Below are 27,544 nucleotides of genomic sequence, written 5' to 3' on the forward strand. Positions count from 1 at the left end.
GAAGATTTCAGAAGTACTTTCACTTTCTCTGTCGCTGCAGTGACATCCGTTCGTGTTTTGAGAACAACATTCATCATCCATCTGTTGGTTTCCATCCTTTTGAGTGGCAGTAGAAGTAAGTAGAAGTATTGTGTACTGTATCCAGAGTATGTATCTGATGATATCTTAGTATTATTCTTGTTTTCTTGTCTTGTTTGAACATATTTCACTTTCACACTTCCTTGCATTAAGTCCTGTTCAATTCAACACTGTTCTGTTCAAAACGAGTCACATGTTGGACAGATATTCGCTCCAGACTAGTCTTTGTCCGAGTCTTTACATCATATGTCGCTGATCATTTCTGCGCGGGTTGGTTCGTGACATAGTTTCCGGTTTCAAAGTAAAACCGTTTTATTTTGAAAATGAGTAACCGGAACGGGAGCTGTGTGATGAACACTAACTTGTGTCGCTCACTGCTACGCAGTTAGTAATATGATCGCATCAGATACACGTTTAAAGAAGAATCTCGGTGTATTTTTAGTGTATTAACAACAAAAACTAACAAATAAAACACGGAACAACTTCGGTGATCGACGAACTCACAACAAAAGCGACAAAACAACAACATTAATCCACAGAAGTGAACATCCTGGTTCTTGGACAAAACGAAAGTCAAAGTAAGTGAACTTCATCTAATGTCATGTTCCGAGTGTCATAAATCAAGATATTTACGGTGTATTTGTATCTGTTATTATTCTGTTCTCCGTGTTCACGTCACTTTTAACTTGTCTTTATATTTGATGGGATTAAACTAACTTTATCTGTGTTCCATGATTGAACTGAATCAAAGTCATGGGTTTGTTTGTTTGTCTCTAATAATGTTTGAAAAAGAGACGAAGATCATTCTTTTTAAAAGGAAAAGGAATCAATGACAGAAAACCTGTAAACTTTGTTATTATTTATATTATTGAGCCTTAATGTAGTTGATTTGTCTTGTATCGTTGACGTCAGGTTCTGCTGTACCTGATGTTATAAGATTGTAAATATTTATTCGCCATCATTACATTCCACTGTGATCTTTTCACTGTCAGGAGCTTCTCTGCCGAGTTAAAAAGGAGGAAGTGCGGTGGGGATCCACACCTCTATAGGAAGTGAACTACACCCAGCTGGGTGAGAGTTCATAAGCTTCTCAGAGACGAGGATAAAACGATAACAAAGCAGTTAGAGGACGGAGATTGTAAATAAACCAGACGCAAACTTGTCTTTCTCTTTACTGTGAGGAAGTGTATCAACACATTTGTATTTTTGTCTGATGTTCTCATCTGTGGAGACTTCGTCAGCATTGACATGTGATCATCATCGCAAGCAGAAGTGTTGCAGAATTCTATACAGTGGTAAATACAAGATACTTCCATGCTTTACATTTGAAAAATATGTATTCATTTGTCTAAATTTCACTGAGAACCATGTATTGAACATATAATACTGTGCAGTCTTAAATGTCACCTAAATCGGGAAAAAAGTGTCACCTTTAAAAATGTTTGCCTCAATTAAACCATTTGAAATGAGAGTTTCTGTGTAAAGCATGAGCTATTGTACACCAGGATAGTAACATTATATTTGATGGACATGCATACGTTGATTTACGGACTCAATTAATGTGTCTCTGTTACAATGTTTGTGGTCAAAAACTGCACCTACTGCCTCTGAATGACTCGCATGTCAAATGACATACTTTCCATCTTGCAAACCGGGGGAGGAGGAACAACAGAGAATGTTAGGAAAACTACAAGTTACAGGTATTGTTACTTCTTAAATCACAGTTTCAAAGTATTGTTCATTTGAAAACACCAAGTATGTCAAGTGTGCTTAAATAAAACAATAAAACAAACAAACATTAAATGACAGATAAATAAATACATCTCATAAAGATAAATATACTGTATCTGCACACGTCACATAAAACAGTGATAAAGATAAAGGAATAAATATTGTAAAGATAAAGAAAGAAACATAATAAAATTGATTGTTATTGTTATTAAAGTTGTGAACTAAAAAGTACTGTGTGTTTTTCTTTAAACACAGTTAAGAAATGGTATTGAAGTATCTAATGTACTAGTATTTGTATCCACTACTGACATTAACCATGACAACATGGTTTCAAACACAGGGAGAGAAAAATGTAGCAGTTTCTGTGTATGTTGGACAATATTTGTATATTATTCTCTGAAAATCTATATCGTGGTAAATCTAATGGTGATATAAGATCATCCATATCATGATAGAAGATTTCTCGACTCGGCTTAACTCGTGACTTTGTCGCAGATCTCGTCTTTGAATGGAGACTTGCTGGCATCATGTGAGGATTTGTTTTGTTTTCCTCAGTGTGTAGGAACGATCTGAAGTACAGCTGAGAACTTCTAATCCAAAGTAACATGAATTTTACTTTAATATGAAACCGGCCCCAGCATGGGTGTGTGCCGATCCTCAAGTCCAAATCAGGCTTTGAATTTAAACTTTTTAAGGTCAAGGCCAAAGTCAAAGTGTTGCCTTAAAGAAGAGTACACGTTTTAGGGCACCAACGCAAACATTTCTTTCGAAGTAGCGGCACCAAAGCTAATGTGTGTATATATAGATATATATATATATCTATATCTATATATATCTATAGATATATATAGATATATATATATATATATATCTATATATATCTATAGATATATATACAGTATATCATGCTCTTGTTAACACCTATTGAAAACAACAAAAAAGTAAAATGACAACTTCAATATATATTTCTTTAGTCATTTATTTTACTTACAACAAATAATGCAATAACATTTTTAAATAATGCACTCGGGTTTGACATAAGATCATTTTAGCATATCAGCTATGCATTAACATCTTGTGCTAATACTGCTAGTAATTATTCATTTATAACAAATATGTATTACAACAAATATTCACGAAGTTCCTCAATATATCTATATGTATAGATGTAGATGTAGATATAGATATATTGTAGAGGAAATTATAAACAAATATATAAAACACCATGCAATTATCATACCATAAATATTATAGTTTTCATGTGCAGCTTGTATTCAATGTTTACAAAAAGTATTAAAATCCACGTATGTTACACACTTTGTCGCTGACAGCCACGAATCAAAATAAACACACACATAAACTACATCGACAGGTTTAGGAAGCAAGTTTCGAGGGCAAACGAACCACTAAATACTTTGAAACAATGAAATAAACCTAAACAAGTTGTGTATTTTGCTACATTTTTTCCCCCAACAGCCTGTAATTCCTCGTCTTTCCTTTTTTCACCCTTTCCTTGCTCGGCATTTTCAAGTTGGCTGCCCGACCAACATTGACCTCCTGACCTCCTTGGAGACGCTGATGTAACGAGTGTATCACTCGGAGCCGATCACTGTTTCTGTCGTCGGTTGACCTTTGATACAAGCTTCCAAAATGGCTGAACCCATGTTGTTTACCTTTTACCGTTAGATTTTGAACAGTTGAAAATGTTAAATTACAGTCAAGTCGGGTCGACTTAATTATGTTCATTCGACAAAACAATAACGCTACCAGTATTTATTAACAAATTAAAAACCAAGGGCGCTCACGGCAACTTGTTGCTCAGGTATATTTTTCAGGGCATTACGGCAAATGTGGAGGACGGTCGCGGCAAGTTACGTGGTTGCCACGGTTAAATTCGAACCCCGCCAATTACTAGTGAGTCCAAGCCCTAATTGCAGAAAACATTTTCTTGTCGTTTTTGAGGAAATATTGGAAACATTACTAATATTAATGAATACAAGTTATTAATCTTGCTGTAATATAAGTCAGTCATCTTTATGTATCATGTGTCCCCCTAAGATTTAAAGTTGATCTGACATCAATAGGTCACATTTCTAGGAAGCAATTGAAAAATGATATTACAAAAATGACATTGAATTTGTTGACGGTCCCTAACTGACACGTACTGAAGTAGAAGTGCTTCAAGTGAGAGACTCCGATCTGGTGCATTGAATATATGTCCAATATCCACCATTTGACTAACTTTACTCTGGTGCCTGTTCTTGAAGGATGTGGTTCAGAGGAGAGTTTAGTTTGCTGTGAACCTCCATATAAGAGTCACATTGAGTGTAAGAGTAGAAGTGTGTTTTATCTATTTTAATGACGTCCACTATTTCACTTTTGTACTTGAAATGATAATACTGGGTTTATATCAATGTCTGCTATGGTATTTTGTTAAAATTAATCAATAAAGTACATCTATTTTACAAAGACAGTGATGGGGTTAAATTAAAAATACATTAATATCGGGGTGGATTAGATTATTAATCTCAATGGCCCTCATGTTGAAGCTCTCGTGACCACTCCTGGATTCTTTCCTCTACTTGAACATTTTGACAAAAAAGTGTAAAACAGAGACGTCTTGACCCTCGTGGTAAATGTTTTGTTTTCATATTGTAACCGTGTGAATCAACAAACAATGTTGCACTGTTGGTCTCTGACAGGACACACCCCCTCACTCACGGGCGTTTTCATCGATCAGTGTTTCCCTGAGTCTGGATCAGAAGGAGCTGAGCTCACCTGGAAGTTTCATCTACAAACATGGACACAAGTCTTCAGAGCAGAGAGCTGCTCACAGGTCAGTGACTTTCTCACCGTCTACAATCTATCATGTCAGCCCAGCAAGAGTGAATGAATGAATCAAGAGTGTGGTCGTGAAGTGAATGAATGAATCAAGATTGTGGCCTTGAGGTGAATAAATGAATCAAAAGTGTGGTCGTGAGGTGAATGAATGAATCAAGATTGTGGCCTTGAGGTGAATGAATTAATCAAGAGTGTGGTTGTGAGGTGAATAAATGAATCAAGAGTGTGGTCGTGAGGTGAATGAATGAATCAAGAGTGTGGTCGTGAGGTGAATGAATGAATCAAGAGTCTGGTCAGGAGGTGAATGAATGAATCAAGAGTGTGGTCGTGAGGTGAATGAATGAATCAAGAGTGTGGTCGTGAGATGAATGAATGAATCAACAGTTTGGTCGTGAGGTGAATGAATTAATCAAGAGTGTGGTCGTGAGGTGAATAAATGAATCAAGAGTGTGGTCGTGAGGTGAATGAATTAACCAAGAATGTGGTCGTGAGGTGAATAAATGAACCAAAACTGTGGTCTTGAGGTGAATGAATGAATCAAGAGTGTGGTCGTGAGGTGAATGAATGAATCAAGAGTCTGGTCGGGAGGTGAATGAATGAATCAAGCGTGTGGTCGTGAGGTGAATGAATGAATCAAGTGTGTGGTCGTGAGATGAATGAATGAATCAACAGTTTGGTCGTGAGGTGAATGAATGAATCAAGAGTGTGGTCGTGAGGTGAATGAATGAATCAACAGTTTGGTCGTGAGGTGAATAAATGAATCAAGAGTGTGGTCGTGAGGTGAATGAATGAATCAACAGTTTGGTCGTGAGGTGAATGAATGAATCAAGAGTGTGGTCGTGAGGTGAATGAATGAATCAACAGTTTGGTCGTGAGGTGAATAAATGAATCAAGAGTGTGGTCGTGAGGTGAATGAATGAATCAACAGTTTGGTCGTGAGGTGAATAAATGAATCAAGAGTGTGGTCGTGAGGTGAATGAATGAATCAACAGTTTGGTCGTGAGGTGAATGAATGAATCAACAGTTTGGTCGTGAGGTGAATGAATGAATCAACAGTTTGGTCATGAGGTGAATGAATGAATCTTCATCGTGATAATGTGTTGATTGAATAAATGAAAACATGCAAAAAAGAAATAAAACAAATTGAAGTGGAACAAAGAATGTTGTGTTTAAACAAGTGACTCAAACATTCAGATCCATGATGCTGTTGTGTTTGTGTGCAGGTGTGGACACAGAGGAGGAAGATCCTCCCTCTAAAGAACTTCTGGGTGAAGACCATGACAGTCAGACCAGAGCTCAGAGGTGAGAAGATCACTTCTCCTGTCAGACCTTCAAATACTGGAATCATTTTCTCACTGAAACTTGTGTGTTTTCAGATCAAAGCTACGTACATCTGCTGGACCTGGACCTGGACCTGGACCTGGACCTGGACCTGGACCTGGACCTGCTCCCAGCTGTGTGTCTCTGAAGAGTGACGTGTCTATGGGAAGATATGTTGACTTCAAAGGTGAACAGAAGCATCAGAGGTGAGAGACAACAGGAGCAACATGAGAACATCTAGTAGTTATTTAAATATGCAGAGAAAACCATACAGTATATCTTTACACATGAGAGGAAGAAGGAAAGAGAGACAGAGAGGGAGAGAATTAAAGCAGTGTTTGCAGTATTGCACTTAAATATTTGTTTTACATTCACCACAGAATATTGCATGTGATTAAGGTGAGGAAGTGTCTCATGATTTTTTGCAGTGTTCAGTGTTTCTTATTTTTCCACCTGGCTGTTGTCGGGAGAAAAAACTGTTAAAGCATCCAGGCCTGTTAGAACACTATCAACGACACTTGACAGCACTTTTTTGAAAATTGATTACTGTTGTTTTGTGGTAAAATGAGTGTTTTCTCTAGACATTTACGTCGGTATCTGCTCCAAAGATGCGTCGTCAGTGACGTAGCTTCAGTTTAGCTTCATCTACGTCACTAAGATGGCGGCTGTTAAGGGTGTGTAGCGATCCTGCTCTACCTAGTAGAATGCAGGACCCCGAATTCGCCAATTTACTTATAATAGACAAAGGCACACAAAACCCCACAATCAATTTAAACTAAAGATGTGACTTGATAAAGCAGTGCAAACTCAAAATAGTCACCAGTTTGTCCATCAGTATTCAAAATAAACGTTGCAGGCCTGAATCGTCGCTCGGGCGCGTTGAGTCCAAAAACGATGAGGCCGCTTCGCTTCGCAAAGCCAGTAAATAAAAAGGTACCTGAGCATCTGGTGGATCGACGCGGGTTCCTAGTCGAGGGGACTTGGAGGTGGTTGGTTAGCTTATCCAGCTAACCGGCTTCAGGTGGTGTTGGTGATCCTGTCAGCTGTGAGACGTCAACAAGTTGTTACGCGAGTTGCGCAATACCGCCAAACTCTTTAACTCTGCTCTGGACGCTTGGTCTCGACTGTCTGACAGAACAATCACCAATGCTTGATTCTGTTGTTCACACCCTCGGATCGCCGTTGTCCCCCATAAAAAAACTTGCTGTGTCACGCTGTAAAACGTTGTTTAAAAAGTCCCAGTCTCAGCTGACAGTCATGCCATCACCGAAAATAAATATTCAATGATAAGTTAAAGGGTTCATCATTTGAATATAATACATTTAAATCAAGCACAACACAAAGCACATCACTCAGTGTAAACAGTGGGTTACAGGTGGAATCGATCCACACTCAATTTTCCGGCCATTTGAGTGCACAGTTGAGTGCTCATTGCGCACTACATTTTTGCACACTGCTAATTGGGACATCCGTACAATAACGTGTAACAACAATCGCACTGGGATCGTACATTAAAAGCACATATAACTCACTTACCACGTACGATGCGCGCAACCGCTCACGGACAAGTGACACGTGTGGACCACTTACTTTCACCTTGTGCAACCGTGCGAGTGACATGCGTTCGTTGATGAATCTCCCCTCTATTCCAAAAGAAATAACAAAAAAAAGGAATAACACATCTTAGTTTTAACACTTTTGAATAATAATAATAATAATAATAATAATAATCAACCTAAATACTGGCTCACAGAAACAAAAGGGCAACACAAGGAAAAGGCACTCATGGGCAAGTAGGCCGAGCAAAAATCTCATCATTTTGCAACAATGAGTTAGGTTTTTAAAGTTAGGTTTTTAAATCCAAACAAAACAACCAAAGTTACGGTACTTGGAGCTCACCTTTTCTGTTAGAGGCTAAATCTGATCAGTGGGGGTCGTAACGCATCACACCTTCAAATACTGGAAACATTTTCTCACTGCTACTTGTGTGTGTTCAGATCAAAGCTACTTACATCTGCTGGACCTGGACCTGGACCTGGACCTGGACCTGGACCTGGACCTGGACCTGGACCTGCTCCCAGCTGCGTGTCTCTGAAGAGTGACGTGTCTATGGGAAGAGATATTGAATTCAAAGGTGAACAGAAGCATCAGAGGTGAGAGACAACAGGAGCAACATGAGAACATCTAGTAGTTATTTAAATATGCAGAGAAAACTATACAGTATATCTTTACACATGAGAGGAAGAAGAAAAGAGAGGGAGAGAATTAATTGCAGTGTTTGCAGTATTGCAATTAAATATTTGTTTTACATTGCATGTGATTAAGGTGAGGTATTGTCTCGTGATTTTTTGCAGTGTTCAGTGTTTTTTATTTTTCGGCCTGGCTGAAAATAGTGCAATATAAATATAAATAGAACAAATAAATTACGTTTTAAATAGTGCATTGCTGGAAGTTATATTGCATTCAGCAGTCTGATGACCGGAGGGAAGAAGCTGTTGCTAAATCTTTCTGTTACGCAGCGGATACTGCGGAACCTTCTGCCAGATGCCAGGAGAGAGAACGGTCCATAGAGGGGGTGGTTGGGGTCAGACAGAATCCTGTGGCCTCTGTTCAGGCAGCGAGATTTTGCAACGTCCTGATGGGGGGGAGTGGTGTCTCGATGATCTTCTCCGCTCACTGGCTCACAAAAACAAAAGGGCAACACAAGGAAAACTTGCTATTTGTGTGTGTTCAGATCAAAGCTACATACATCTGCTGAACCTGGACCTGGACCTGGACCTGGACCTGGACCTGGACCTGGACCTGGACCTGCTCCCAGCTGTGTGTCTCTGAAGAGTGACGGGTCTATGAGAAGAATAATTAACTTCAAAGGTGAACAGAAGCATCAGAGGTGAGAGACAACAGGAGCAACATGAGAACATCTAGTAGTTATTTAAATATGCAGAGAAAACTATACAGTATATCTTTACACATGAGAGGAAGAAGGAAAGAGAGACAGAGAGGGAGAGAATTAAAGCAGTGTTTGCAGTATTGCACTTAAATATTTGTTTTACATTCACCACAGAATATTGCATGTGATTAAGGTGAGGAAGTGTCTCGTGATTTTTTGCAGTGTTCAGTGTTTTTTATTTTTCGGCCTGGCTGTTGTCGGGAGAAAACTGTTAAAGCATCCAGGCCTGTTAGAACACTATCAACGACACTTGACAACACTTTTTGGAAAATTGATTACTGTTGTTTTGTGGTAAAATGAGTGTTTTCTCTAGACATTTACGTCGGTATCTGCTCCAAAGATGCGTCGTCAGTGACGTAGCTTCAGTTTAGCTTCATCTACGTCACTAAGATGGCGGCTGTTAAGGGTGTGTAGCGATCCTGCTCTACCTAGTAGAATGCAGGACCCCGAATTCGCCAATTTACTTATAATAGACAAAGGCACACAAAACCCCACAATCAATTTAAACTAAAGATGTGACTTGATAAAGCAGTGCAAACTCAAAATAGTCACCAGTTTGTCCATCAGTATTCAAAATAAACGTTGCAGGCCTGAATCGTCGCTCGGGCGCGTTGAGTCCAAAAACGATGAGGCCGCTTCGCTTCGCAAAGCCAGTAAATAAAAAGGTACCTGAGCATCTGGTGGATCGGCGCGGGTTCCTAGTCGAGGGGACTTGGAGGTGGTTGGTTAGCTTATCCAGCTAACCGGCTTCAGGTGGTGTTGGTGATCCTGTCAGCTGTGAGACGTCAACAAGTTGTTACGCGAGTTGCGCAACGCCGCCAAACTCTTTAACTCTGCTCTGGACGCTTGGTCTCGACTGTCTGACAGAACAATCACCAATGCTTGATTCTGTTGTTCACACCCTCGGATCGCCGTTGTCCTCCATCAAAAACTCGCTGTGTCACGCTGTAAAACATTGTTTAAAAAGTCCCAGTCTCAGCTGACAGTCATGCCATCACCGAAAATAAATATTCAATGATAAGTTAAAGGGTTCATCATTTGAATATAATACATTTAAATCAAGCACAACACAAAGCACATCACTCAGTGTAAACAGTGGGTTACAGGTGGAATCGATCCACACTCAATTTTCCGGCCATTTGAGTGCACAGTTGAGTGCTCATTGCGCACTACATTTTTGCACACTGCTAATTGGGACATCCGTACAATAACGTGTAACAACAATCGCACTGGGATCGTACATTAAAAGCACATATAACTCACTTACCACGTACGATGCGCGCAACCGCTCACGGACAAGTGACACGTGTGGACCACTTACTTTCACCTTGTGCAACCGTGCGAGTGACATGCGTTCGTTGATGAATCTCCCCTCTATTCCAAAAGAAATAAGAAAAAAAAGGAATAACACATCTTAGTTTTAACACTTTTGAATAATAATAATAATAATAATAATAATCAACTTAAATACTGGCTCACAGAAACAAAAGGGCAACACAAGGAAAAGCCACTCATGGGCAAGTAGGCCGAGCAAAAATCTCATCATTTTGCAACAATGAGTTAGGTTTTTAAAGTTAGGTTTTTAAAACATCCAAACAAAACAACCAAAGTTACGGTACTTGGAGCTCACCTTTTCTGTTAGAGGCTAAATCTGATCAGTGGAGGTCGTAACACATCACACCTTCAAATACTGGAAACATTTTCTTACTGCTACTTGTGTGTGTTCAGATCAAAGCTACGTACATCTGCTGGACCTGGACCTGGACCTGGACCTGGACCTGGACCTGGACCTGCTCCCAGCTGTGTGTCTCTGAAGAGTGACAGATCTATGGGAAGAGCAATTGACTTCAAAGGTGAACAGAAGCATCAGAGGTGAGAGACAACAGGAGCAACACGAGAACATCTAGTAGTTATTTAAATATGCAGAGAAAACTATACAGTATATCTATACACATGAGAGGAAGAAGAAAATAATAATAATAATAAATCTTATTTAAAACCACCTCTCAGGAGACTCAAGGTCGCTGCAAAATAAAATCACAAATACAATAAAATCACACAATACAGGTGGTTTTGAGCTGAGCTGTAAAGAGGGAGAGAGAGTTCCAGTGTGGGGGTGGAAGTGACGAGTTGTAGTGGTGTCCTTGTAGAAGTAGACAGAACTCATTGACGGCCAACAAAAAAAAAAACAGTGCATGGAGCTCATCCTCCCTGTTGGAAGCTAAATCTGTAAATATTGTCAGCGCTTTAAGTACTGGAATCATTTTCTCACTGCAACTTGTGTGTTCATCCGTTGTTGAAGAAGTTTGTATCATGTGACGACCAACAGTCTCTTCAGTTGTTGAGTCAAGAAGAAGAATTCTAAATAGTGCAACTACTTTTCTTCTCCTCCACCTGAAGTCTTGTGAAACTTGACACACAACAAACGTGATGAAATATTCATCAAAAGTCAAGTTTGATTTGAGTGTTTTTCTTGTGATGCAACATTCACGTGGATCATATGAGCGCCTCAGATGAAGGTCACTGATAAGAGAAAATACTTCAAGTGATTTAAGAGTCACTGATTCAATGATTGAGGGAATGTTTGAGTCGTCAAAGACTGTTAGTTGATCCTCAACAATCATTCTTTCACTCACAGCTGTGTGTGTTTCTATCAGCAGTTAGTGACTCTTGGTGACTTCAACTGAAGATGTTCATGAGTCAATGCAGCTCAAAACTTCTCTTTTATTGAGCTTCACGAACTGCTCGTCAAAAGTGCTGCAGACAGTCGTGGAGGAAAGTCGACTCACAAGAGAAGAAGCAACAAACTGCAGCCATGAGAATGAAATCACGACTGAAGTGTGAGACAAACTTGTGTTTCACCTGGTTTTCCATGAATGTGGAAGATTCTATCTTAGGTGGTCTGCACATGGAAGAGTCAGAGTCTTGCTCAGATCATTGGTGTCCTTGTAGAAGTAGACAGAACTTATTGACGGCCTGATGTTCTTCACAGAGAGGATCAGCAGGTCTCGGATGTTCTCAGTCTCCAGTGTGTCCAGCAGCATCAGACAGATGTGGACTCCACACTTCAGGTACGTTCAAGTCTTCAGCCTCACCTGCTGACTACAACAGCTGCTAACTCACCAGTCAGCTGCTTCTGCTGCTTCATGAAGCTCTGATCCTGGACAACTCCACCTGTCAGCTTCATACATGAAGTAGAAGGTCTGGTGTGGCTGAGACTCTTGTTTAGTTTTAGAGAGAAGATGAGATTTGAATGTGACTCAGACTCTCTGGTCCTACTCTTGAAGAAAGTATTGCTCAACAGGTCCTGGTTAGACTTGGACTGAGACATACCTCTGGTGACCTCTGTAGGTCACATGATCAAGTCACATGTTTGTGTTTCAGCTGCTGGAGGACAAGGTCATGACCCTGGTGAAGGAGGAACTGGAGAGAGTGAAGAAGTTTCTCAGACCAGGTGAGCAGAAACACCTGGATGATGAGGAAGAGGAGCAGTTGAAGTGTGAAGAGGAGCAGATGAGGAGCAACAGAGAAGCTTTCCTGAAGATCATCCTGAACCTCCTGAGGAGCATGAAGCAGGAGGAGCTTGCTGGTCTTCTGTGGGGAAGTAAGAGGATTTGAACCTTCAACCTGCTGAAAATGAAGTCTTGAATCTATTAGAACATTCGAGATTGAAATTCCTGCAGCTGCTGAGAAGATTGATCTTCAGCTTTTAGAATCTTGTGACTCATGTGACTTCTCTTCTTCAGGAAGTCGTGTAGAAAAGATTCAACGACTGCTGAAGAGGAGCCTGAAGAAGAAGTTCCACAGTGTGTCTGAGGGGGTCGCTAAAGCAGGAAACTCTGCTCCTCTGAATCAGATCTACACGGAGCTCTACATCACTGAGGGGGGCACAGACCAGGTCAACCAGGAGCACGAGGTCCGACAGATCGAAGCAGCCACCAGGAACCAGACCAGACCAGAAACCACCATCAGACAAGAAGACCTCTTTAAAGCCTCACCTGAGAGAGACCCACCAATCAGGAGCCTGCTGACGAAGGGCGTGGCTGGAATTGGGAAGACCCTCCTGACACAGAAGGTCACTCTGGACTGGACTGAAGGCAAAGCTCACCAGAACTTCCACTTCATGTTTCCTTTCACCTTCAGAGAGCTGAACCTGCTGAAAGAGAAGAAGTTGAGTTTGGTGGAACTTGTTCATCTTTTCTTTCCTGAAACCAAAGATCTCAGCAGTTTTGAAGGACTCGAGGTTCTGTTCATCCTTGACGGTCTGGACGAGTGTCGACTCCCTCTGGACTTCCTCAACAGTCGGGTCCTCACAGCAGCTACAGAGTCCACCTCAGTAGACGTCCTCCTGACAAACCTCATCAGAGGGAATCTTCTTCCCTCAGCTCGTCTCTGGATGACCACACGACCTGCAGCAGCCAATCAGATCCCTCCTGAGTGTGTGGACATGGTGACAGAGGTCAGAGGGTTCACTGACCTCCAGAAGGAGGAGTACTTCAGGAAGAGGTCCAGTGATGAGGAGCAGACCAGCACCATCATCTCTCACATCAAGAACTCCCGAAGCCTCCACATCATGTGTCACATCCCGATCTTCTGCTGGATCACTGCCACAGTTCTGGAGGACATGTTGAAGAGCGGAGACACAGGACAGCTGCCCAACACCCTGACTGAGATGTTCATCTACTTCCTGGTGGTTCTGTCCAAAGTCAAGAAGCTGAAGTACCATGGAGCAGCTTGGACAGACACAGTTTGGGATCCTGAGAGCAGCAAGATGATGGAGTCTCTGGGAAAACTGGCTTTTGAGCACCTGAAGAAAGGAAACTTGGTCTTCTATGAATCAGACCTGACAGAGAGTGACATCGACATCACAGCTGCTTCACTTCACTCAGGAGTGTTCACTCAGATCTTCAGAGAGGAGAGAGGACTGTACCAGGACCAGATGTTCTGCTTCATCCACCTGAGTCTTCAGGAGTTTCTGGCTGCTCTTCATGTTCACCAGAAGTTCTTCAACTCTGAAGTCAACCTGCAGTCAAGAATCGTTGACATAGAAAAGTTCTACCAGAAAGAAATCAATGATGCTGTAGAAAGTCCAAATGGACATCTGGACTTGTTCCTGCGCTTCCTTCTGGGTCTTTCTCTGCAGACCAGCCAGAGTCTCCTGACAGGTTTATTGAAACAAACAGGAAGAAGCTCTTGGACCAATCAGGACACAGCAAAGCTCATTAAGAAGAAGATCAGTGAGAATGTGTCTCCAGAGAGAATCATCAACCTGTTCCACTGTCTGAATGAAGTGAAGGACACTTCTCTGGTGGAGGAGGTCCAACAGCAGCTGAGATCAGGACGTCTCTCCACAGATCAACTGTCTCCTGCTCAATGGTCCACCCTGGCCTTCATCTTACTGTCCTCAGAGGAACATCTGGACGAGTTTGACCTGAAGAAATACTCTGCTTCAGAGGAGGTTCTTGAGAGGCTTCTGCCGATGGTTCAAGCTTCACATAAAGTTCTGTAAGTGGATCATTGGAACATCTCTGAAGATATAAACATCAACGTTTGATTTCCTGTTTCATTTTTTTCAGGCTGAGAGACTGTAAACTGACAGAGAGAAGTTGTTCACTTCTGTCCTCAGTCCTCAGCTCTCCGTCCTCTAGTCTGACTCAACTGGACCTGAGTTACAACAACCTGCATGATCCAGGAGTGGAGCTGCTGTCTGCTGGACTGAAGAGTCCACACTGTCACCTGGAGACTCTCAGGTCAGAACATCATTTCTACAGCTTCAGAGCTGAAATGTGAAAGTCAGAGGTGAGACTCCAGAGAGTCAAAGTTTTGTCTTCAGTTTGTTCTTCAATGAAGCAGCTGATTCTAAGTGACATCAGTCTTCAGCAGGTTCTGACACTTGAACTTTGTTTATTTTGACTTCTGCTGGGGTCGTGCTGTTCAGTATGTTGACACATATTTACTGATCTCAAATACATTCAAAGACATTTGAGTGACACTTGTGATGTTCTAACTTGTTCTGTTTCTAGATTTCAATGCAGGGTAATGTTCATGGTGATGTGAGCATGTGTGATAAACACATCAGGAACTGTATGAAAACTGAAACATGTTCTTCTTCATCACAAGTCATATCATCATCACAATATTGAACAGTGTCATCACACATCCTGCTCTTATCTCTTCATTTCTACTCATCTTTGTCACCATTCTTGATTTCTCTCTTCCTTTCTCTTGTTGTTTTGTTCGTCACACATCACTAGTCCGAGTCAAGTGTCGAGTCACACATCACTAGTCCGAGTCAAGTGTCGAGTCACACATCACTAGTCCGAGTCAAGTGTCGAGTCACACATCACTAGTCCGAGTCAAGTGTCGAGTCACACATCACTAGTCCGAGTCAAGTGTCGAGTCACACATCACTAGTCCGAGTCAAGTGTCGAGTCACACATCACTAGTCCGAGTCAAGTGTCGAGTCACACATCACTAGTCCGAGTCAAGTGTCGAGTCACACATCACTAGTCCGAGTCAAGTGTCGAGTCACACATCACTAGTCCGAGTCAAGTGTCGAGTCACACATCACTAGTCCGAGTCAAGTGTCGAGTCACACATCACTAGTCCGAGTCAAGTGTCGAGTCACACATCACTAGTCCGAGTCAAGTGTCGAGTCACACATCACTAGTCCGAGTCAAGTGTCGAGTCACACATCACTAGTCCGAGTCAAGTTTCGAGTCACACATCACTAGTCCGAGTCAAAACTCGAGTCATAAATCATTAGTCCGAGTTAAGTTTCAAGTCATAAATCACTAGTCCGAGTCAAGTCTCGAGTCATAAATCACTAGTCCGACTCAAGTTTCGAGTCATAAATCTCTAGTCCGAGTCAAGTCTCGAGTCATAAATCACTAGTCCGACTCAAGTTTCGAGTCATAAATCTCTAGTCCGAGTCAAGTCTCGAGTCATAAATCACTAGTTCGAGTCAAGTCTCGAGTCATAAATCACTAGTCCGAGTCAAGTCTCGAGTCATAAATCACTAGTCAGAGTCAAGACTCGAGTCATAAATCACTAGTCCCAGTCAAGTCTCGAGTCATAAATCACTAGTCAGAGTCAAGTCTCAAGTCATAAATCATTAGTCCGACTCAAGTTTCGAGTCATAAATCTCTAGTCCGAGTCAAGTCTCGAGTCATAAATCACTAGTCCGAGTCAAGTCTCGAGTCATAAATCTCTAGTCCGAGTCAAGTCTCGAGTCATAAATCACTAGTCCGAGTCAAGTCTCGAGTCATAAATCACTAGTCCGAGTCAAGTCTCGAGTCATAAATCACTAGTCAGAGTCAAGACTCGAGTCATAAATCATTAGTCCGAGTCAAGTCTCGAGTCATAAATCATTAGTCCGAGTCAAGTCTCGAGTCATTAATCACTAGTCAGAGTCAAGACTCGAGTCATAAATCATTAGTCCGAGTTAAGTTTCAAGTCATAAATCACTAGTCTGAGTCAAGTCTCGAGTCATAAATCACTAGTCCGAGTCAAGTCTCGAGTCATAAATCACTAGTTCGACTCAAGTTTCGAGTCATAAATCTCTAGTCCGAGTCAAGTCTCGAGTCATAAATCACTAGTTCGAGTCAAGTCTCGAGTCATAAATCACTAGTCCGAGTTAAGTTTCAAGTCATAAATCACTAGTCCGAGTCAAGTCTCGAGTCATAAATCACTAGTCTGTGTCAAGTCTCGAGTCATAAATCACTAGTCCGACTCAAGTTTCGAGTCATAAATCTCTAGTCCGAGTCAAGTCTCGAGTCATAAATCACTAGTTCGAGTCAAGTCTCGAGTCATAAATCACTAGTCCGAGTCAAGTCTCGAGTCATAAATCACTAGTCCGACTCAAGTTTCGAGTCATAAATCTCTAGTCCGAGTCAAGTCTCGAGTCATAAATCACTAGTTCGAGTCAAGTCTCGAGTCATAAATCACTAGTCCGAGTCAAGTCTCGAGTCATAAATCACTAGTCCGACTCAAGTTTCGAGTCATAAATCTCTAGTCCGAGTCAAGTCTCGAGTCATAAATCACTAGTTCGAGTCAAGTCTCGAGTCATAAATCACTAGTCCGAGTCAAGTCTCGAGTCATAAATCACTAGTCAGAGTCAAGACTCGAGTCATAAATCACTAGTCCCAGTCAAGTCTCGAGTCATAAATCACTAGTCAGAGTCAAGTCTCAAGTCATAAATCATTAGTCCGACTCAAGTTTCGAGTCATGAATCACTAGTCCCAGTCAAGTCTCGAGTCATAAATCACTAGTCAGAGTCAAGTCTCAAGTCATAAATCATTAGTCCGACTCAAGTTTCGAGTCATAAATCTCTAGTCCGAGTCAAGTCTCGAGTCATAAATCACTAGTCCGAGTCAAGTCTCGAGTCATAAATCTCTAGTCCGAGTCAAGTCTCGAGTCATAAATCACTAGTCCGAGTCAAGTCTCGAGTCATAAATCACTAGTCAGAGTCAAGTCTCGAGTCATAAATCACTAGTCAGAGTCAAGACTCGAGTCATAAATCATTAGTCCGAGTCAAGTCTCGAGTCATAAATCATTAGTCCGAGTCAAGTCTCGAGTCATAAATCACTAGTCAGAGTCAAGACTCGAGTCATAAATCATTAGTCAGAGTCAAGTCTCGAGTCATAAATCCCTAGTCCAAGTCAAGTCTCGAGTCATAAATTACTAGTCAGAGTCAAGTCTCGAGTCATAAATCACTAGTCAGAGTCAAGTCTCGAGTCATAAATCATTAGTCCGACTCAAGTTTCGAGTCATAAATCTCTAGTCCGAGTCAAGTCTCGAGTCATAAATCACTAGTCCGAGTCAAGTCTCGAGTCATAAATCATTAGTCCGACTCAAGTTTCGAGTCATAAATCTCTAGTCCGAGTCAAGTCTCGAGTCATAAATCACTAGTCAGAGTCAAGTCTCGAGTCATAAATCATTAGTCCGACTCAAGTTTCGAGTCATAAATCTCTAGTCCGAGTCAAGTCTCGAGTCATAAATCACTAGTCCGAGTCAAGTCTCGAGTCATAAATCACTAGTCCGAGTCAAGTCTCTAGTCATAAATCACTAGTCAGAGTCAAGACTCGAGTCATAAATCATTAGTCCGAGTCAAGTCTCGAGTCATAAATCACTAGTCCGAGTCAAGTCTCGAGTCATAAATCACTAGTCCGAGTCAAGTCTCGAGTCATACATCACTAGTCAGAGTCAAGACTCGAGTCATAAATCATTAGTCCGAGTCAAGTCTCGAGTCATAAATCACTAGTCCGAGTCAAGTCTCGAGTCATAAATCACTTGTCCTAGTCAAGTCTTGAGTCATAAATCACCAGTCCGAGTCAAGTCTCGAGTTATAAATCACTAGTCTGAGTCAAGTCTCGAGTCATAAATCACTAGTCCGAGTCAAGTCTCGAGTCATAAATCACTATTCCGAGTCAAGTCTCGATTCATAAATTACTAGTCCGAGTCAAGTCTCGAGTCATAAATCTCTAGTCCGAGTCAAGTCTCGAGTCATAAATCACTAGTCCGAGTCAAGTCTCGAGTCATAAATCACTAGTCCGAGTCAAGTCTCGAGTCATAAATCACTAGTCCGAATCAAGTCTCCAGTCATAAATCACTAGTCCGAGTCAAGTCTCGAGTCATAAATCTCTAGTCCGAGTCAAGTCTCGAGTCATAAATAACTAATTTGAGTCAAGTCTCGAGTCATAAATCACTAATTTGAGTCAAGTCTCGAGTCATAAATCACTAGTCCGAGTCAAGTCTCGAGTCATAAATCACTAATTTGAGTCAAGTCTCGAGTCATAAATCACTAGTCCGAGTCAAGTCTCGAGTCATAAATCACTAATTTGAGTCAAGTCTCGAGTCATAAATCACTAATTTGAGTCAAGTCTCGAGTCATAAATCACTAGTCTGAGTCAAGTCTCGAGTCATAAATCACTAATTTGAGTCAAGTCTCGAGTCATAAATCACTAATTTGAGTCAAGTCTCGAGTCATAAATCACTAATTTGAGTCAAGTCTTGAGTCATAAATCACTAATTTGAGTCAAGTCTCGAGTCATAAATCACTAATTTGAGTCAAGTCTCGAGTCATAAATCACTAATTTGAGTCAAGTCTCGAGTCATAAATCACTAGTCCGAGTCATGTCTCGAGTCATAAATCACTAATTTGAGTCAAGTCTCGAGTCATAAATCACTAATTTGAGTCAAGTCTCGAGTCATAAATCACTAGTCCGAGTCATGTCTCGAGTCATAAATCACTAATTTGAGTCAAGTCTCGAGTCATAAATCACTAATTTGAGTCAAGTCTCGAGTCATAAATCACTAGTCCGAGTCATGTCTCGAGTCATAAATCACTAATTTGAGTCAAGTCTCGAGTCATAAATCACTAATTTGAGTCAAGTTTCGAGTCATAAATCACTTTTATTCATTTATTTCTATTGTGACTTTAGTTTTTCTTCTTCTCTTGTGTTTGTTTCTGGTATAAAAACAACATCAATCCTCTCACAACAGTCTCTGTGTATCATGTGACACTTTTATAAATAATGAAACAAAGTCAGGAAAGTGTTGAACTGATGAAAACATCATTATTTCATGTGTTTGATCAAGTTGATCCTGATTGATAGAAAAGTCTTCAAATATTCACACAATCATGTGATGATCTTATGAATGTAAAGAGTTCAGTGTTTCCTCAAATCAAGTCTTTCAAGTCAAAATAGAGAAAAAGTCACTTGTTGACGACACTCGTCTCTTTCACAGGCTGGACTACTGTGGACTGAGAGAGAGAAGTTGTTCACTTCTGTCCTCAGTCCTCAGCTCTCCGTCCTCTAGTCTGACTCAACTGGACCTGAGTAGAAACTACTACCTGCTGGATCCAGGAGTGGAGCTGCTGTCTGCTGGACTGAAGAGTCCACACTGTCACCTGGAGACTCTCAGGTCAGAACATCATTTCTACAGCTTCAGAGCTGAAATGTGAAAGTCAGAGGTGAGACTCCAGAGAGTCAAAGTTTTGTCTTCAGTTTGTTCTTCAATGAAGCAGCTGATTCTAAGTGACATCAGTCTTCAGCAGGTTCTGACACTTGAACTTTGTTTATTTTGACTTCTGCTGGGGTCGTGCTGTTCAGTATGTTGACACATATTTACTGATCTCAAATACATTCAAAGACATTTGAGTGACACTTGTGATGTTCTAACTTGTTCTGTTTCTAGATTTCAATGCAGGGTAATGTTCATGGTGATGTGAGCATGTGTGATAAACACATCAGGAACTGTATGAAAACTGAAACATGTTCTTCTTCATCACAAGTCATATCATCATCACAATATTGAACAGTGTCATCACACATCCTGCTCTTATCTCTTCATTTCTACTCATCTTTGTCACCATTCTTGATTTCTCTCTTCCTTTCTCTTGTTGTTTTGTTCGTCACACATCACTAGTCCGAGTCAAGTGTCGAGTCACACATCACTAGTCCGAGTCAAGTGTCGAGTCACACATCACTAGTCCGAGTCAAGTGTCGAGTCACACATCACTAGTCCGAGTCAAGTGTCGAGTCACACATCACTAGTCCGAGTCAAGTGTCGAGTCACACATCACTAGTCCGAGTCAAGTGTCGAGTCACACATCACTAGTCCGAGTCAGGTGTCGAGTCACACATCACTAGTCCGAGTCAAGTGTCGAGTCACACATCACTAGTCCGAGTCAAGTGTCGAGTCACACATCACTAGTCCGAGTCAAGTGTCGAGTCACACATCACTAGTCCGAGTCAAGTGTCGAGTCACACATCACTAGTCCGAGTCAAGTGTCGAGTCACACATCACTAGTCCGAGTCAAGTGTCGAGTCACACATCACTAGTCCGAGTCAAGTGTCGAGTCACACATCACTAGTCCGAGTCAAGTGTCGAGTCACACATCACTAGTCCGAGTCAAGTGTCGAGTCACACATCACTAGTCCGAGTCAAGTGTCGAGTCACACATCACTAGTCCGAGTCAAGTGTCGAGTCACACATCACTAGTCCGAGTCAAGTGTCGAGTCACACATCACTAGTCCGAGTCAGGTGTCGAGTCACACATCACTAGTCCGAGTCAGGTGTCGAGTCACACATCACTAGTCCGAGTCAAGTGTCGAGTCACACATCACTAGTCCGAGTCAAGTTTCGAGTCATAAATCTCTAGTCCGAGTCAAGTGTCGAGTCACACATCACTAGTCCGAGTCAGGTGTCGAGTCACACATCACTAGTCCGAGTCAAGTGTCGAGTCACACATCACTAGTCCGAGTCAAGTTTCGAGTCATAAATCACTAGTCCGAGTCAAGTGTCGAGTCACACATCACTAGTCCGAGTCAAGTGTCGAGTCACACATCACTAGTCCGAGTCAAGTGTCGAGTCACACATCACTAGTCCGAGTCAAGTGTCGAGTCACACATCACTAGTCCGAGTCAAGTTTCGAGTCATAAATCTCTAGTCCGAGTCAAGTGTCGAGTCACACATCACTAGTACGAGTCAAAACTCGAGTCATAAATCACTAGTCCGAGTCAAGTCTCGAGTCATAAATCACTAGTCCGAGTCAAGTGTCGAGTCACACATCACTAGTACGAGTCAAAACTCGAGTCATAAATCATTAGTCCGAGTTAAGTTTCAAGTCATAAATCACTAGTCCGAGTCAAGTCTCGAGTCATAAATCACTAGTCCGAGTCAAGTCTCGAGTCATAAATCACTAGTCCGACTCAAGTTTCGAGTCATAAATCTCTAGTCCGAGTCAAGTCTCGAGTCATAAATCACTAGTTCGAGTCAAGTCTCGAGTCATAAATCACTAGTCCGACTCAAGTTTCGAGTCATAAATCTCTAGTCCGAGTCAAGTCTCGAGTCATAAATCACTAGTTCGAGTCAAGTCTCGAGTCATAAATCACTAGTCCGAGTCAAGTCTCGAGTCATAAATCACTAGTCAGAGTCAAGACTCGAGTCATAAATCACTAGTCCGAGTCAAGTCTCTGGTCATAAATCACTAGTCAGAGTCAAGTCTCAAGTCATAAATCATTAGTCCGACTCAAGTTTCGAGTCATAAATCTCTAGTCCGAGTCAAGTCTCGAGTCATAAATCACTAGTCCGAGTCAAGTCTCGAGTCATAAATCTCTAGTCCGAGTCAAGTCTCGAGTCATAAATCACTAGTCCGAGTCAAGTCTCGAGTCATAAATCACTAGTCCGAGTCAAGTCTCGAGTCATAAATCACTAGTCAGAGTCAAGTCTCAAGTCATAAATCATTAGTCCGACTCAAGTTTCGAGTCATAAATCTCTAGTCCGAGTCAAGTCTCGAGTCATAAATCACTAGTCCGAGTCAAGTCTCGAGTCATAAATCTCTAGTCCGAGTCAAGTCTCGAGTCATAAATCACTAGTCCGAGTCAAGTCTCGAGTCATAAATCACTAGTCCGAGTCAAGTCTCGAGTCATAAATCACTAGTCAGAGTCAAGACTCGAGTCATAAATCATTAGTCCGAGTCAAGTCTCGAGTCATTAATCACTAGTCAGAGTCAAGACTCGAGTCATAAATCATTAGTCCGAGTTAAGTTTCAAGTCATAAATCACTAGTCCGAGTCAAGTCTCGAGTCATAAATCACTAGTCCGAGTCAAGTCTCGAGTCATAAATCACTAGTTCGAGTCAAGTTTCGAGTCATAAATCTCTAGTCCGAGTCAAGTCTCGAGTCATAAATCACTAGTTCGAGTCAAGTCTCGAGTCATAAATCACTAGTCCGAGTTAAGTTTCAAGTCATAAATCACTAGTCCGAGTCAAGTCTCGAGTCATAAATCACTAGTCTGTGTCAAGTCTCGAGTCATAAATCACTAGTCCGACTCAAGTTTCGAGTCATAAATCTCTAGTCCGAGTCAAGTCTCGAGTCATAAATCACTAGTTCGAGTCAAGTCTCGAGTCATAAATCACTAGTCCGAGTCAAGTCTCGAGTCATAAATCACTAGTCCGACTCAAGTTTCGAGTCATAAATCTCTAGTCCGAGTCAAGTCTCGAGTCATAAATCACTAGTTCGAGTCAAGTCTCGAGTCATAAATCACTAGTCCGAGTCAAGTCTCGAGTCATAAATCACTAGTCCGACTCAAGTTTCGAGTCATAAATCTCTAGTCCGAGTCAAGTCTCGAGTCATAAATCACTAGTTCGAGTCAAGTCTCGAGTCATAAATCACTAGTCCGAGTCAAGTCTCGAGTCATAAATCACTAGTCAGAGTCAAGACTCGAGTCATAAATCACTAGTCCCAGTCAAGTCTCGAGTCATAAATCACTAGTCAGAGTCAAGTCTCAAGTCATAAATCATTAGTCCGACTCAAGTTTCGAGTCATAAATCTCTAGTCCGAGTCAAGTCTCGAGTCATAAATCACTAGTCCGAGTCAAGTCGCGAGTCATAAATCTCTAGTCCGAGTCAAGTCTCGAGTCATAAATCACTAGTCCGAGTCAAGTCTCGAGTCATAAATCACTAGTCCGAGTCAAGTCTCGAGTCATAAATCACTGGTCAGAGTCAAGACTCGAGTCATAAATCATTAGTCCGAGTCAAGTCTCGAGTCATAAATCATTAGTCCGAGTCAAGTCTCGAGTCATAAATCACTAGTCCGAGTCAAGTCTCGAGTCATAAATCACTAGTCCGAGTCAAGTCTCGAGTCATAAATCACTGGTCAGAGTCAAGACTCGAGTCATAAATCATTAGTCCGAGTCAAGTCTCGAGTCATAAATCTCTAGTCCGAGTCAAGTCTCGAGTCATAAATCACTAGTCCGAGTCAAGTCTCGAGTCATAAATCTCTAGTCCGAGTCAAGTCTCGAGTCATAAATCACTAGTCCGAGTCAAGTCTCGAGTCATAAATCACTAGTCCGAGTCAAGTCTCGAGTCATAAATCACTGGTCAGAGTCAAGACTCGAGTCATAAATCATTAGTCCGAGTCAAGTCTCGAGTCATAAATCACTAGTCCGAGTCAAGTGTCGAGTCACATATCACTAGTCCGAGTCAAGTTTCGAGTCATAAATCACTAGTCCGAGTCAAGTTTCGAGTCATAAATCACTAGTTTGAGTCAAGTGTCGAGTCACATATCACTAGTCCGAGTCAAGTGTCGAGTCACATATCACTAGTCCGAGTCAAGTTTCGAGTCATAAATCACTAGTCCGAGTCAAGTCTCGAGTCATAAAACACTAGTCCGAGTCAAGTCTCGAGTCATATATCACTAGTTCGAGTCGACACTTGAGTCACAAATAACTAGTATGACTCGAGTCACAATGAATAAGTCCCAGTTGACTCGAGTCACAAATAACGAGTCTCAGTCACGAGTCATAGGTGTGACTCGAGTCTCCATCTCTGCCAAAAGTATTGTCTTGAAACATGGAAGGAGATTATTTCCAAATATCAATGAAAAGGTGAGTAAACTCTTGATTTGACCCTCGCAGGCCTCCATATTCAAACCTGGAAATACAGAGAAAACATTTGAAACCTGGAGATTTAAAGAAACGACACATGTTTGAACAATGATGGAGGGAAACTTTGAAGACTTTGATGAATGAAAACATAATTAGAAGTAGAAAATAACAAGTTTATAGAAAGAAAACTTGATAGAAATCTTCAATTGAGACATTTTCATGAATCACAAATAAAAGGTGTCACCAGATGAAAACAAGTTGATCGATGTATTGATTGATAAACAACCTTCAAAAATAATCTACAAACATCTTTGTTTTTCTCATGACTTTTATTCATTTATTTCTATTGTGACTTTAGTTTTTCTTCTTCTCTTGTGTTTGTTTCTGGTATAAAAACAACATCAATCCTCTCACAACAGTCTCTGTGTATCATGTGACACTTTTATAAATAATGAAACAAAGTCAGGAAAGTGTTGAACTGATGAAAACATCATTATTTCATGTGTTTGATCAAGTTGATCCTGATTGATAGAAAAGTCTTCAAATATTCACACAATCATGTGATGATCTTATGAATGTAAAGAGTTCAGTGTTTCCTCAAATCAAGTCTTTCAAGTCAAAATAGAGAAAAAGTCACTTGTTGACGACACTCGTCTCTTTCACAGGCTGATCAACTGTTTCCTGACAGAGAGAAGTTGTTCACTTCTGTCCTCAGTCCTCAGCTCTCCGTCCTCTAGTCTGACTCAACTGGACCTGAGTGACAACGACCTGAAGGATCCAGGAGTGGAGCTGCTGTCTGCTGGACTGAAGAGTCCACACTGTCACCTGGAGACTCTCAGGTCAGAACATCATGTCTTCAGTTCTTCTGGTCTCATGATTTAATGAAACTGTTTCTCCTTCTTTACAGTCTGTCAAACTGTCAGATCTCAGCAGGAGGTTGTTCTTCTCTGGCCTCAGCTCTGACATCTAACCCGTCCCATCTGAGAGAGCTGGACCTGAGCCGCAACGATCCAGGAGGACCAGGACTGGAGCTGCTGTCTGCTGGACTGGAGAGTCCAGACTGGAGGCTGGAGACTCTCAGGTATGGACGGAGCAGCAGAACTCACTGACTGAGCTCCAAAGATCTTCAGACTGAACATGTGATCAGAAGCAGAGAGATGTGAGTGTGTGACGCTGATCAGACTCTTCATCTGAACTGAGCACATGAATCAAACTCTCAGAGCTTCTCCATGTTCTCCTGCTGGACACCAGTGGAAGAACAAGGAGACAGTGGAGACTGAGCGAGTGTTTCTAGATCCATCTTTGTTGTGGTCAACACAGTCATGAAAGAACGTCCACTTAGCAGCATGAAGTCATGAAACATCTGAAGTCGAATGAATCTGATCTTCTCAATGTTTCTTCCTCCAGGCTGGATCGTGGACCACAGAGATCAACATCTGGAGATGAGAAGTGTAAGTTTGATTTGATTGATGGATGAGAACTCCTCAACTCTGTCAGCTTCTCGTGGAGCAGTTGTGATGTTGGTGACTTCATGTTACACTTGAATCTGCTGATGGAGCTTCATCAAGTCCAGGTCACTGCCCAGAACACTGGTCACCAACATGGTGTCCAGCAGCAGCTGGTGAGGAGCCTCCGTGCAGATGTAGAAGCAGCAATGTTGACTTTCCTCATCATCTCACACTCATTCATTCACTCTTTTCACTCTTTGACTTGAGAGTGCAAATGAAGATCATCACGTTCTCAGTGGAGTGAGAAGATCTCAGTGCAGCATCTCACCTGGATGATGGTGGAGATGAACGCAGAGATGTTTCCACAACATGAAGAAACATCATGTTAGCTACATGCTAGTTTAGCTGCTGACTTGATATGGACACACTGGTGTCAATCAAATGTGACAGTCATCTCCTCACGATTATTATGGGATGTTCCAGTTCTCCTGGTTCTTCTCTGGAGGTGGTCCCAGTCTCAGAAGACTTCACTTTGATGATGATCTCCACTAGATGTCAACAAACAGAGCAGCCCTCCCTGGCTTGCTGGGACACTGAGTCCATGATTGTCTTGAAGAGAAAGTTCTTCCACCATCATCACCTCTCGTGTCTTCTTCTCTCAGACTTCCGTCCACTCTCACTGGACCCGGACACAGCACACCGGCGCCTCCTACTGTCCAACGACAACAGGACGGTGGAACTTGTGACGCAGGATCAGGATTATCTGGACCATCCCGACAGATTCCACCGGTGTCTTCAGGTGATGAGCAGAGAAGCTGTGACTGGACCATGTGACTGGGAGCTGGAGTGGAGAGGAGGAGCTTCTATCGCACTGACTCTCAGAAGAGACGGAGGGAAAGAAGACGAGTCTGAGTTTGGACAGAACCGTTATTCCTGGAGTCTGAGCTGCTCTGATGATGAAGGATATAAATTCTGTCACAATAAGATAGAAACTGTCATCAAGAGTCAAGAAGTTTCTCACAGAGTAAGAGTGACGATCAACGTTCCTGAATCTGGATATTTGAAGTTTTACAGTTACTCCTCTGATGGTCTTAAACACCTCAACACCTTCTTCATCTCCACTGAACCTTTGTACCTGGGATTTGGACTCAGAGAGGTTCCTGGTTCTGGTTCTTCAGTGTGTGTGCGTGACCTGAGTGTGTGAGTGTGTTCCTCCATCAAACGTGTGTAGCTGCTGTCAATCATCATGAAAAGTGCTGACAGTGAGGAAAGAAGAAATCTGCTCCTGAAACAAACGTGTTGTTTTGAAGGAAGAAAGAATGTGAAGAATTGTTGAAGAAACTTTCTCTTTCATCACTTGTTGTTCAGTCGACTGTAAGAGTTGAAGCTCAAGTACAGCCGAGCACATGTCAGGATCTTCTGATGGTTGATGTTCTGATGATGCACACACGTGACAACATGAATATGAAGTGTAGCGTTCATACTTCTGTCACTTCTTTCTCTTTTATTCTGACAATAAAGTGCATCAGTCTCCATGAAGCATAAACCTGACGACCTGAAATACAATCAAAGAAAACACTCGTCTCTGAACTGAAGCAAAAGTTGATCATTGACTCTATTGTTGACACTCAGCAGTAACTTCAGCAGCTAAACTGTCGACTGACGCTCTAAACTTCACATCCACACGGTAAGTGGTGCGTTCATGGACCAATTCAAACTAGGAGATGAAATAACAGCTTTAATTAAAAGTCATCAATGTGGTGTTCAAAAGATGCTGAGACGAG

General features: G+C 41.7%; 2 protein-coding genes across 5 annotated transcripts in view; both read left to right on the plus strand.

Annotated features, from left to right (window-relative positions):
- Positions 1-27,255, plus strand: part of LOC148083106 (NACHT, LRR and PYD domains-containing protein 3-like) — a 133,658-nt gene extending 106,403 nt beyond the window's left edge. For 2 of the 4 annotated variants that reach the window (XM_087786233.1, XM_087786234.1), the window contains 5 exons: positions 19,670-19,846; positions 24,978-25,151; positions 25,220-25,393; positions 25,720-25,763; positions 26,423-27,255. In XM_087786233.1, coding sequence (XP_087642359.1) covers positions 19,670-19,846; positions 24,978-25,151; positions 25,220-25,393; positions 25,720-25,763; positions 26,423-26,964 — 1,111 coding nt within the window. In that variant the 3' untranslated portion in view covers positions 26,965-27,255. Of the gene's footprint in view, positions 1-12,186; positions 12,525-12,666; positions 14,426-14,496; positions 14,671-19,669; positions 19,847-24,977; positions 25,152-25,219; positions 25,394-25,719; positions 25,764-26,422 lie in introns of those variants that run through there. The other 2 variants (XM_087786236.1, XM_087786235.1) reach the window with 2 other exon arrangements.
- Positions 35-12,280, plus strand: LOC148083107 (uncharacterized). Its single transcript, XM_087785600.1, has 9 exons — positions 35-656; positions 4,512-4,645; positions 5,874-5,952; positions 6,027-6,176; positions 7,968-8,123; positions 8,705-8,860; positions 10,649-10,792; positions 11,913-11,991; positions 12,272-12,280. The coding sequence occupies exons 2-9, from the start codon at positions 4,609-4,611 to the stop codon at positions 12,278-12,280; spliced, it is 810 nt and encodes a 269-aa protein (XP_087641726.1). The 5' UTR covers positions 35-656; positions 4,512-4,608.
- Positions 27,256-27,544: the final 289 nt, after the last annotated feature.

The sequence above is a fragment of the Callionymus lyra genome, chromosome 3 (genome assembly GCF_982586985.1).
Source record: "Callionymus lyra chromosome 3, fCalLyr1.hap1.1, whole genome shotgun sequence".
In the NCBI taxonomy this organism is placed as follows: domain Eukaryota; kingdom Metazoa; phylum Chordata; class Actinopteri; order Syngnathiformes; family Callionymidae; genus Callionymus; species Callionymus lyra.